The sequence below is a fragment of the Mauremys mutica genome, chromosome 5 (assembly GCF_020497125.1).
Source record: "Mauremys mutica isolate MM-2020 ecotype Southern chromosome 5, ASM2049712v1, whole genome shotgun sequence".
Classification (NCBI taxonomy): Eukaryota; Metazoa; Chordata; order Testudines; family Geoemydidae; genus Mauremys; species Mauremys mutica.
In genome coordinates this window covers 22,890,380-22,903,531 of record NC_059076.1, presented here as the reverse complement: position 1 = coordinate 22,903,531, position 13,152 = coordinate 22,890,380, and the positions used below count along the sequence as shown (strand labels likewise).

At 37.2% G+C, this 13,152-nt stretch overlaps 1 protein-coding gene across 1 annotated transcript in view; it reads left to right on the top strand.

Moving 5' to 3' along the window:
- WDFY3 (WD repeat and FYVE domain containing 3) overlaps positions 1 to 13,152 on the top strand; it is a 238,858-nt gene that overhangs the window by 93,976 nt on the left and 131,730 nt on the right. Inside the window, exons 13-15 of the mRNA XM_045018580.1 lie at positions 3,166 to 3,623; positions 5,204 to 5,287; positions 10,909 to 11,086. Of these exons, the coding sequence (XP_044874515.1) occupies positions 3,166 to 3,623; positions 5,204 to 5,287; positions 10,909 to 11,086 (720 nt within the window). The remainder of the gene's footprint in view (positions 1 to 3,165; positions 3,624 to 5,203; positions 5,288 to 10,908; positions 11,087 to 13,152) is intronic.

Here is a 13,152-nt window from a genome sequence, read left to right as displayed (position 1 = left end):
ACCACACATAGTTTGCAGTCTTTGGCTTTTACATTAGAACTTGCTTGTGCTAACATTCAGTTTAGCCATCATCTTGTTTTAGCTGATAGTCTGTGTTAATTCTCATTCACAGTGAGAGGCATTAATTTACTGGGTAATTCTCACCCGTAATGATACAACAGAGGCAATTCAGTACTAGAATCCAAGGGCTGGTGTCACAATCGTACAGTAGGTTCGACTTTCCTTTTCTTTTTTTTTCTGTAAACTAGTGGGATTTTTTTCCCTTCTGTTCTAATTTTTGTCCTTACATACGTAACAGCAGAAGTTAGTTTCAGATAGCCCAAGCCATCTGCCCCATTCAATATTGGTGCTCCACAGGCAGGTCAGGACAGGCTACTATCTGCCATAATATCTTGGTCCAGCCCAGGTGTTGATAGCTTTGCTAGAGGTAGGTAAGCAGTTGTCTAACTGTGGGAGTCTTGTACCACTTTTCCATTTCAAGGGGCCACTGTCAAAATGGTTGCCAGATTTCTGGTTCCTTTTGCCTTGGAAATCTTTTCAGCCCCCAGTGCTCCCACAAATTCTGCTCAATAGCTTGAGCCATTTCAATTTCCTTAAATCCACCTGTGGTTGTTCAATACCTCAACATATTGTCTGATTGTTCTAGTCCACACTTAGCCTGCTGAGCTCTCTCTCTTTATTCAATTTACTCAGACTCACCTGAGTGCTTAGTCAGCACTGTTCCCAATGACTTTGAGGAGTCTGACCCACCTTCAGTGACTTGCAAGCACAAAGCAAAGGTTAAGGATGTGGAGTTGGATTACAGTTTTGGTTAAAACTTTCTTGTAGTCTTCTAAAGTTATCTCATATTTGGATGACATTGTCAGATCATTTAGTGAGAATAATGTGGTTCCTTGTATAGACAGCCAAGTCTCCTGATATCCAGTAGGAAGATGAAAAATCTGCTATTTTTTTGTAGTTACTTTTAAAACAGAGGTTAAAAAGTGTATAGTTTTCCAACCTGTGAATCCTTAAATAAAATCTTACTCTGGCTTTTCTCTGACAAGGTCTATAAGTAGAGAATACCATAATCATTATAAAACTCAAAAAGATTGAAGCTGAGAAGCTCATTTCTGTTCCCAGAGTATATGCTTCCATTTCTGAGTGATTTCAACATAAAACATCCTATCTGAGCATGTAACTGTTCTTAAAGGATCCTGTTGGCAAGCATGTTAGCAATGCTCTAAAAGGGATCTTGAACCTGATTTTATGATCTGAACGGCGTCAGCGATGAATGAGTTCTCTGACCAGCACTGGGTCAGATTTCCTTCCACTCTTGAAACAAAGTCAAGGGACTAAATGAGTGAACAAAAACCTTAATGTGGCTGGACTAAAAGCTATCTATGTAAAAATGACACCACTTTAGTCAACCATCCTGCTTCCTGTGAGTATTCAGAATTATGTCTGTTCACTTAAGTTTCAGAAATAAGATTTTTAACACTTTTTACCTTTGTTTTTTAGCTTTTGGGAGAAGGAGTTGGAGTCTGTTTAGAGGCTTCCAAAATGACCAGAAACCCTTCGGCTGCTTCATTGTTTGGAGCATTGTACCTCTTCGTGTCATACAAATCTCTCTCTTGATTTCTGTACAATAGCTTAAACTGGGACCCAATTTGAAGCCATCTCAGAGTTTAGGTAGCTGCTTTGGAAGCTCTTGACTTCTTTATGAAGCAAGGCATCCTCGTGACTTGCTATCGTGTGTGTCATTTCATTTATATCAATTCAAGACTTAGACCTCAAATCAGAGTTTATTCCTGAATGGGGCATTCTGTAGTTCTGCAAACAATAATGCAAACTCCTTTTCAGGTCCAAGGTGACACTTATACTTTCTGTCAGTCACATACTCTTTTCTAATTGCCACTTTGCCAGGTGGGAAAGTGAGTTGTAAGTTATTTCCGCGTAAAGCTTAACTTCCAGTTTCATCATGACAGAATAATTCTTTGTTCATCCCCCCCCCTTTTAATTCCAAAAACTAATACTTGTTTTACTGCAGTCAAAATCTTTGTACTCTCATAATAAAAATAAAATAAATAAATAAAATCATCCTTCACCACCTAAACCTCACAGTAGCCACAAAGTACTACATTCATAGAGCAACCTAGTTTTACAAAATGGTCTTTTCATCTTCTATGGTGGCCTTTTTAAAAGGGAAATAAAATCTTTAAAGACACTATTTGATGAAAAGTCACACTTAGTAAGGAAACTTAAATTTTCTTCAGCAAGCCTAATAGAGTATCTCAGCACTTACTCAACCAAACTCATTGTTACCTCATAAGTGGAGAAAAATCAAGCCACCTTTGAGTGGTTGTCCACATGGATTCCGCTCTTGGTGCACATGCACCCTGTGGATGTGATATTGGATTTTTTTAGCCAGCAGTGTCCATTGCCTTTACACCTGTGCCCTAGATACTCTCACGGCCCCTATGTGAGGGCTCAAAGGGTTGGTGGGCCCAACAGTCCCTCAGTTCCTTTTTAGCACCAGTTGCAATACAATGGCTAAGGGCAATGATATGGTTATACAGTTGACAGCACTCAGTTATCAACTTTATGCATAAGATTTCAATAGGAGCCACATGGGAACTCTTAAGGTAAAAATATCTAGATCTCACTGTTACGGACCATCTCTTGACAAGTCATAGCCTGATCTTTTATTAAAGTACAAATGCAGAGTTTGGCAACAATTTAGTTTGTTTTTATTTGTAGATATATAAATTACAATGTTTTAACATGAAAGGTTGTGTGTTGTCTTTCTGTCTCTACATATCAATGCCTTATGCTTTATATACCTAATCTTATGGTTAAGGCACTGGACTGGTATTCTTGGTTCAATTGCTGACTCTGTCTCAGGCATCTGGTGTGATCTTGGCCCTTAGTTTCCCACCTGTAAAAGAGGGATAATGCTTGCTTTCTTTTATTCTTTGTCTTCCTTGTCTATTTAGTTAGTAAACTCTTTGGAGCAGGGACTTTATATTGTATTTGTCTGTGTGGTGCGTAAAATGCCAATCTCTTTTGGGGCCTTTAGACAGTACGATAATACAAATAAATTGTGCTAGCATATCAGACAAGAAACTTTCATGCGTTGCTATAAGATATTAATAAAATGCTTTTTTCTTTTTTGACTATCCATAGGCCCTGCTCTCAGTACTAAGAGAGAGTCATCGCACAAGAACTGTTTTTAGAAAAGTCGGTGGATTTGTGTATGTCACATCTTTACTTGTTGCTATGGAAAGATCCTTGTGCTCTCCACCTAAGAATGGCTGGGAGAAAGTAAACCAGAATCAAGTGTTTGAACTGCTTCACACTGTGTTCTGCACATTGACTGCAGCAATGCGCTATGAGCCAGCCAACTCGCATTTCTTCAAAACAGAGATCCAGTATGAAAAGCTGGCAGATGCTGTTCGATTGCTTGGCTGCTACTCAGACTCAAGAAAAATAAGCCCCTTGAATATCTTCCCGTCAAATACACAACCATTTCAAAGACTACTGGAAGATGATCTAATCTCCATGGATTCTGTGGCACCCACACTAAGGCATTGCAGTAAACTTTTTATTTATCTCTACAAAGTAGCCACAGATTCTTTTGACAGGTATGATCTGTTTTCCCTAAAAAATGTTTGGTTTTAGAAATATGGTGTTTGCAGGATTTGATGTTTCCACCTTTTTCTTCATCCACAAAGTGGAGCAAGACATTTTCCTCTACTCAAATGTAAACCAACATGACCTCTAATGTTGAATGTCTTAGGTCATGACACCAAGCAACAGAGAGACATTTAGTTTAAGATCATTTGATGGGTTTAAACCGTCAACAAGTAGTCTGCTTCTCCAATATTTTTATTATCCATAAGTACTTGATCTTTGTCCATAATATCATAAAATTAGAAATATGTTACTTTGCAGTACACACCAACTTCTGACTGCCATAAAAATGGGATACACTAAAAACAAGTTATTTGATCGTTCGTTATTACAAATTTATTTTAGACAAAGGAGATGCCATCCTTGAAATTGCCATTTAGCTTTTTAAAATTAATTTAGCATTAGAGACGATGAGGCTGCTAACTACTTGAGATTTTAAAATCATGTATAGTAAATATACCTCTTAATGGTCCCCTACAAAATAACTCTGATTTTTGAAGGTAGCTCTCACGTGTAACTTTTTTTTAAAGAAACTAATAGTGCAGCGATGATTTAAGCTTCATTGCTTAAATCACAAAGCTGCTGTTCCATGTCCATGTGCTATATGTTGGGCAAGATTTTCAAAAATAGATGTCTCACGTTAGGTTCCTAGTAATATTTAAGCAGCTAAATAAGAGACCTGATAAAAATGCTGAGCATTTGGCAGCTTCTGATTAAATCAGTGAGGAGCTGCAGAGTGCTCATATTTTCTTAACTCAGAACACTTCTTTAGGTGCCTAAATATGGATTTAAGAGCATAACTTCAAGCTCTCGTTTTTGAAAATTTTGCCTACTGCCTTTAATGTTGTAAGAGAGCAAATCTGTATCCCTTCATCTTGAAAGAAATTAGCATAAAAAAATCCTAGTTACTTTATGTTAAAATCGCTTTGAAATATTTGATTGAAAAATTTTTGAATTAACCAATCGGTGATGTGTACAATACATGCTGTAATATTGGCTAGTTGTGGAATCTGATGAATCAAGGATGGGTAACTAAATCTTTAGTGTCATTGCAAATGCATTCCTTTCTAATTTCCTTTTATTTTCCATTCCTCTTTAATCAACACTTTTTCTTCCTTTCTTAAACCATCTGATGGTCATGTTTTTGCAGAGTTTATTCTCAGAATATTATTTTAATTCCATCTAATGCAAGTTAATCAAACTTTATTTGCTCAGAAATGACCTATTGTCAATTCCTGCTCTACTTACCCTTGAAGGATGTTTAAATGTGCTGGTTTGATTGTGTAGATTATCATATCTGCCGAGTAATGAGCAAAAAAATATTTCCCCTAATTATTGTGGAGTGGTGCATGTCTGTCTGTTTTACCTGATTCATGTTCCTCAGTAGCATTCTTTGTTGTCCTTGCTGATTCTGTAGGTTGGATCCTGTAAAGGTTTTTACTGGTTGGTGGTATTGTAAAACTAACAAGCTTCTGCCCTCTCCTTTTCTTTTCTAACTTCTCTATCCCACCCCTGTCTGTTTTGTCTGTAGTCGTGCAGAACAGATCCCTCCTTGCCTGACAAATGAGACTTCTCTCCCCTCTCCTTGGGGTACGCCAGCTTTGTCCAGGAAAAGGTACTGATCCTTTAAGAGAAGCTGATCTCTCTTCTGGTTTCTCTTGTCACTGTTCTTGTTGCTTTTTTTCTCAAGCTGCTTTTTGTGGTGAGGTGCATACTGTCTGTCTGTTCTTTGAGGAAAACAACTTGTCAACTTGTAAAAGAATTAGGTGGCTAGTTGGCTAAAAGGCACTTATTTGTGCATCATATAACATAAATTTACAGTTATGTTTAAAAATTGCTTCTAGTACATAACACTAAAGCTATGGCTACACTGGCACTTTACAGCGCTGCAACTTTCTCACTCGGGGTGTGAAAAAACACCCCCCCCCCAAGCGCAGCAAGTTACAGCGCTGTAAAGTGCCAGTGTAAACAGAGCCCCAGCACTGGGAGCCGCGCTCCCAGCGCTGTAAGCTAATCTCCTCGTGGAGGTGGAGTACCTGCAGCTGGCGCCGCAACCACGCTTGCACTTCAAAGCAGTGCTGTGGGAGTGCTCCCGTGGCAGCGCTTTGAAGTTTTGAGTGTAGCCACAGCCCAAGTTACGTGGAATCAGAGACAGAAATGGCTAAGTTCTGAAAGCAGTTAATTTGCGCCGCTTCAAAACAAATCGAATATTTTTATAAGAAATTGTCTAGGAGGTACAGACTCAGCTCCCAGGGATCAAGTCCAAGAATATAGTAGTAGATAAATTCATTTTAAAAAAATCCTGAATGAATTTCTCAGAAAATATATTTTTTGCTTTATCAGTAAACTGAGAACTATTGTGATATGTCTATTGCCTACAATTACTGCCTAATGAAAATAATAAACCCTTCGGAACATATACTGCTGACAACTGTGGAGGCATGTGAATGTTAAATGGCTTGGAAAGTGAGTCCAAAATCTCCCAAATTTCTGTGACTGTCAATTTCTGAAATCCTTTCTCATTGTTTTCTTTTTCTCAGCTAATTCTTTCTTAATATTTTTATTTTAAAAATGAAGTAGATCTGCATTTAAAACCTGTTTTGCAATATTTGCAGTAAAGGAGTTTACCACAAAAATACCTTTTTTCACCTTGCTAAGTGAAGTAACACAGTCATTCGTTGGTATTCTTCTGGGACTGGTTTGGAAGGGACTTCCTGTCTAATAATCTAGCACCTCTCAGACTGTCATTTCTTTTCTTTTCTGATACTAAGGCATTTAGGAGCAAATTCCACTGTTACTAAAGAGAGAAGTGTTTGCTGCCAAATTCATTTCTCTCTCGCACATGTTGAAAGAAAGAGCTTTCCTGTGCAGACCTTTTAGTGTTTTGACCATAAGATTGACCTATTCCGCTACTGATTGTACTCTCTTCATCTGCATCGTTCTATTCTCTTAAGTGTAAATGGCATTACTTGCTCCTATAAACTGAATTTTTGAAATACACAGATATGCAAAAAGCACCATCTTGCCAGCAGAATGCATTTAGTCTGCCAAACATAAGCTTTTAATGGCAGCTGACGCCAGAGGATAATGACGAAGAAGGTGCCCAGCTTTGTAGCTAGCACAAAGTATCAATTAAAAAAAATATTTTAATCTTTTTAAGTCTTCCCAAAGTGAAAATGTGGCAGTCCTTTTGATGTTCCATTGTACAAGACTACGTAATTGTTAGTTGATTATTTAAAAAAATAGAAGCATCAGGATAGGATGTTCAACCTATCAGATCATTTAATTTGGCTATTAACATTGAAGATACTCGTTAAGAGAACTGAATGCATTTTCTGTAGATGTTTGATTTGTAAACAAATTGTGCCTTTCCACTGTTATGTATATTCTGTCAAACAAGTTCAAGAAAAGATTCACATAAAGTATTGATATAATCTTGGTTTAATTTACTGAATATGCACAACAATTTATATAAAAACATAGGTACAAATAATTAAACATAAAGGCCAAGTTTCTTAAAAAGTCTGTTTTTAGGTATATGCCCAATTTTTCCCAAACACCTCGCTCCGGTTGACTAGTGGCAGCTCACCATTTTTTAAATTCAGTTCCTTAATTAGGAGCCTAAGTTTAGACTTGTATTTGTTGAAAATCTCAGCCAAAATGCTCTTCCAAAAGCAGTATTCTCTCTCCACTTTACATTTCCTTTTTCCTGCACTGATCTCCCACTTGCCATAGTCTGTTATTCTGCTATCTAGTTTATATAACTTGTAGCATCCTAGGTTAGCAGACTAACAAGCACAGAGTATGGCGTTATATGAACAAAAGAAATGTATTTGCAATCTATGTACCAAAATGTCTACAAGTTCCATCTATATGCAGTTTTTAAGCTCCCTTAATTATATACACAAACATCAGTGCACTGATTTTCAGTCTTCTTTATCCAAAAGATGTTGCCACCTAAATATTATTGTTTGTATAAACAGAATACAGATAACTTGTTTAGTCAATGTTTTGTTACGGTACACAGTGGTTTTGATATAGCATAGAAGTACTGTGCTTTCAGCCATCTGTATGATTAGATCATGCATTATTGCTTTAGTGCTAGTTTGATTTCTGGGAATTTCAGAAGTAGGAGAGCTGACTAGACATTTTCTGAACTGTCATCTCATTCAAGAGGATGCCAGATCTGTGCAGAGGAACACTTTTTGGCTTGCCACCCTGATCAAAAGGCAAATAAAAAAGGGAGTGTACCATTCATTACAAATATTTTTTATCCATCAACTTAGAAAACTTTTGGATAACTGTCACTCTGAGACAGACTTCTATGGTGGTTATCTGCAACAAATGCTACTCAACTTTGGCTAAATCTGTTGGGAACAACTTTCTAACTAGAAGATTGTTAATCACTGTAATAGGCTTCCAAGGGAGGTTGTGAAATCCTCTGTCCTTGGAGGTTTTAAGAACAGGATAGACAAACACCTGTCAGAAATGGTCTAGGTGTACTTGGTCCTGCCTCAGAGCAAGGGGCTGGGCTGTATGGCCTCTTGAGGTCCCCCAGGACTGCATTTTTGTGATTCTGTGGTTATCTTTGTTGACACATAGTTATAATTAAACCCAATAGTTTAAGTTTGAGTTGGACTTTTTTCAGTCTTGTCTCTGTCTAGGAAGACCTGTAGATTTTCTTTGTTTATGTTATTTTTTTCCTGTTGTCTTTTTCTTTTCTTCTCTCCTAGAGGGCCACTATAAAAAATATGTGCTAGGCACAGCTAGGTGTAATGTACCTAAGATTCTGAAGGTGAAATAGGAGAGGGAACAACTAAATTTAGTGAATACCTTTGTAATATTTTTTTCTGAGCTGTAATTTATCTTTCCATTCTAACAAGTATTCTTGAACTGGTATTTGTGGCCTTCTGGAAATAGGAATCCATTGTAGAGAAAACTGAAAAGGAACATTTGAATATTTTAAGCAGACCCAGACCTGGAAATCATCCAATTAATTATGGGTAGTTTGAGGGACAGATGGACATAGTTCATACTTTCTATAATACAAGGAAGAAAATAGAATATGTTTGATTGCATCCCTTTCCCTACAACCTTGAATGTCATCTTAGACTGTAAGCAATTTGAGGCAGGGATCATATCTTTGTGTTTATACATCATTCTAGCATGATGGGCCTGATCTTGACTGGGCCTTCTAGGCATTACTGTAACATAAATTACAACAACAGCAACAACAAAAGGATGGTGTTGGCAGCCACAGAATATGACAGTACTATAAGGAATGATTTCTAGGCAAGTAGAAAGTTATTTTTTGAAATTACTCTGATGGTGAAGTTCAGTTATGGATCCGTTCTGAAATACTGGTCAAAAAGTCTTAATATAACACTTAAATATATGTGGACTTGTAATCCTTAAGAAATGAAATGCCTGTGAACTCTGACACTTCAGACTTACAAGTGTTTATTGGAAAGAAGCAGGACTTTTCCTATTAAGCAGAAAAAAGTTATCAGCTAAGGAATTATCCATCTCTCTAACCTCAAAAAATCATCCATGTTTTGAGAAACCTATTAAACCAGGGAGAAAAGTACTAGATTAATAATATTTACATGATAAAACTGCCAGCCATTTTTAATTTAGGGCTAGTGTACACTACTGCGCTACATCGGTGCAGCTGTGCTGCTGTAGCACGTCTGGTGAAGGTGCACTATGCTGACAAGGGAGTGCTCTCTCGTTGGCATAATTACTCAACCTCAATGAGAGGCTGAAGCTGTGTTGATAGGAGAGCACCTCCCGCTGACATGACAGTGTAGACACGGCTTTAAGTTGATGTAACTTACATTGCTCAGGGGGGCTGCTTTTTCACACCCTGAGCAACGTAAGTTACATCGACTTAAGTGGTAGTGTAGACAAGCCCTTAGTCTAATAAGAAAATACCCTGAAATAACAATGTGTTTTGGGCCTTGGCCATACTAGAGATCCATGTTTTTTTTAAAATGGAGGTTGGAGTCAAGCACAATTTGTGATAATACTTTCAAAAGTGGTTTGGGCAGCATTCAAAACTTCTTGGGAGGGATACGTCTTTGAACTAATTTTTAACCTTACCATAGAATTACTTGATTTATCATGTGTAAAGAAATAATCGTCTTTTTTATAAATAGGGGTCGAGGAATCAAAGTATTAACAATTACCTCCACTTTAAAGGTTCACATTCCAAGAAAGAAATGATAGAGCTCTTTTTGAAGACTGTTCTGAAGGCAAAAGTAGATATCTATAAAATAGTAGGGAATATTGTGACCTGCAAAGAAATTGTTACCTAGTATTTATGCTTTGTGTCCATATTCTACGTGAAGATGCACATATACTATACATATGTTGCATATTTTTTGTAATGACTATCAGTCTTTTCAAGAAAAGAAGCCTCACATGAGCAATATTAGCATCTAAATCATTGCCTTCAAAGCATCTGTTCTCTGAACTGCCCTACTGCCCTACTGCCCAAGCTGCTGAATCTGCAATAGTCTTGGTGCCAGAAGTATGGCATGCAACTGTTACTGCTGAGACTCTCACTGGAATGCAAAACGGTTATGGGCTTATAGACATAAGTGGTTGCTTATGCCTTCAAAGCATCTGTTCTCTAATGTCGACATGCTGAACCTGCAGAAGTCCTCTTGGATCACAGAAGCTCTATGTAATGCAAATGTTGCTGAGAGGAACTCATTGGGAGAGTGAGAACATATGGGCTGCTAGCCTGAGTATATAGTTGGAACAAGCTTCCTAATCTTGGGAGTTAATTTTTTTAATTGCCTTCAATTCTGTAATAGTGAGTTTTCGAAGCAACCGTTACAGAGGAGAAAAACTGGGTGACGGACGATGAAAACTGATTTTGTCCCAAACATTTGTCTAAACATTATTTATGGAATGTTTATACTGTTGTGTGTAATGTATTCTACTCTATGTTGAGGTGAAAATTTTTATGAGGAAATGTATTTTTCTTGGGAGATATTATTATCTCTTTTCTAACGGGAAGTGGCGTTCCGGAGCTGGATCGTATTATGGAAGTGAAATTCTCCCCACTAGTCCTGGAAGAATATCTACTTGTGATTTCAAGAAGAGGAAATCATCTGGCATGTACATAGAAAATTCCCAATTAAACAAGTTGACTGTTACAATAGTTGATAGAGGTGCAGAGCTAATAGTGAATGGGTATAATAAAAGCTCTTTCCTCTTGTCCTGTAGGCATGCATATCATTCTATTTCAACTCCACCTGTGTACCCTCCCAAAAACATAGCTGATTTGAAGCTCCACACAGGACCCACGTTGCTGCAAAGCTCTGATGCTGTCATCATTCACCCTGGAGCTATGCTTGCCATGTTGGATCTTCTAGCCTCTGTTGGATCAACTGCACAGCCAGAAGTAAGCAAATAAGCTGTAGTCCTTAATGTTGAATCTGACTAGGGGAATGGATAGTAAAAGGATACAAAAAGAATAGGAGTACTTGTGGCACCTTAGAGACTAACAAATTTATTGTAGCATAAGCTTTCGTGGGCTACAGCTCACTTCATCGGATGCATGTAGTGGAAAAATACAGAAGGAATCTCTCTCTCACACACACACACCATGAAGCAATGGATGTTACCATACACATTATAAGGAGAGTGATGATTTAAGGTGAGCTGTTGTCAGCAGGAGAGAAAAATAACTGTTTGTAGTGTTAATGAAAATGGCTCATTTCCAGCACTTGATAAGGAGATATAAGGAACTGTGGGGGGAGAGGGGAAATAAGCACGGGGAAACAGTTTTACTTTGTGTAATGGCCCATCCGCTCCCAGTCTTTATTCAAGCCTAATTTAATGGTGTCTAATTTGCAAATTAATTCCAATTCAGCAGTCTCTCGTTGGAGTCTGTTTTTGAAGTTTTTTTGTTGTAATATTGCGACTTCTAGGTCTGTAATCGAGTGGCCAGGGAGGTTGAAGTGTTCTCCAACTGGTTTTTGAATGTTATAATTCTTGACGTCTGATTTGTGTCCATTTATTCTTTTACATAGAGACTGTCCGGTTTGGATACAGTGTCTCTTATTTGTATGTTGCTAGTTGAAATTTAGTGTAGGTTTTAGTGAATTGAACGAAGGTATTGATTAAATCAAAGTTAATAGCTGGAGGTGGTTTAGTGCCCCCTAAGATGTGCTAGTTGTAGTCCAGATATCAAAGAGTAAGAGATTACATAATTAGACCATATGCATAACTGCCACTAATTGCCATTATTACTGAAAGAACCAGAGCCCAAGGAAATGGGCACAGACTCTACAATCTTTTACCCTGCTCCTCTCCAACCTACCCCTAGGTCAGGGTAAAAGACATTGGAAGGGTAGTGTGAGGAAGCTTGCACAGCTGCTGTCCTTCTACCCATGTTTTAGTGGTTATGTAAGAGGACTTCAGTCTCCAAAACTGTCAACCTAGCATTTATACAAGCTAGGTTTTTATTTATAAAAGAAAGGTGGAAAAAATCCTTAGTAGTAAAAGTAATATGGCTGTTGGTAGAGAGATTATTTTACTCGTGCTTTTTGGTGTAGTACAATTCAGATAGACCAAATACATGTCTGTTTGTCGATATAGCAAAGGTTCATGGTATATTATGAGTTTTATTTGTTCTTTTTATTATACTTGCTTTTATAAGACGAAGGTAATCAATACAGTTGAGTAGAAGGAGCATCATAAATAATTGCTTATATAAAAAAATATTTCACCAGTATAAATCATTTTGGTTCTTAGTCCTCTTTTACTTTTTGATTAAATCTCATAAAGTAAAAGTATTAGCAAGTGTTATGAATTTTTTGCTTTCTTTTCTGAAGCATCAGATAATGTATTATGCTGGAGAAAAGGCAGGGTACTAGACTGGATAGACTAGTTATCTAATCCAGTATGGCAACTTTTTTTTGTTATGTTCCATAAACAGCTACGAGTATCTTTAAGTTTAGCAGTGTAGAAAGTATTAAAACACAATATTTTATAGTTGTGCATATATTCATCTTACTAAACAGGATTTATGTGATATTTTTGCTAACTATTTTAAAGAGATTTCAGTTCAGGTATTTACCCACAGATCCTTGTTTATCAAAATGAAGCTCCAAAAACTATCAGGCATGTATAGCTATGACAACATTTTGCTGTTTTTCTCTTTTGAGTTTGGAAGCTTTTTTGTGTTCACAGTTGTAGCGACGAATGTGCTGCATACGACACAAAGTTTATTACAGTGGAAAGACTGGTTTTGGCAATAGGTTAGCGCTGATAAGGATAAAACTTTTAAGCAAGTTGAACATATTTCTAAGTCTGCTCACTTCTATTTAAAGTAGAAGTTATTTTCATTAGGTGCACCAGAGCAAATTTCCTTGGCAGAGTTCTAATCAATGCGTTGTTTAATTTATTTGTCCCATTTCTAAGAGAAGGGAAACAATACTTAAATTAGATTCTCTTTTCTCATTT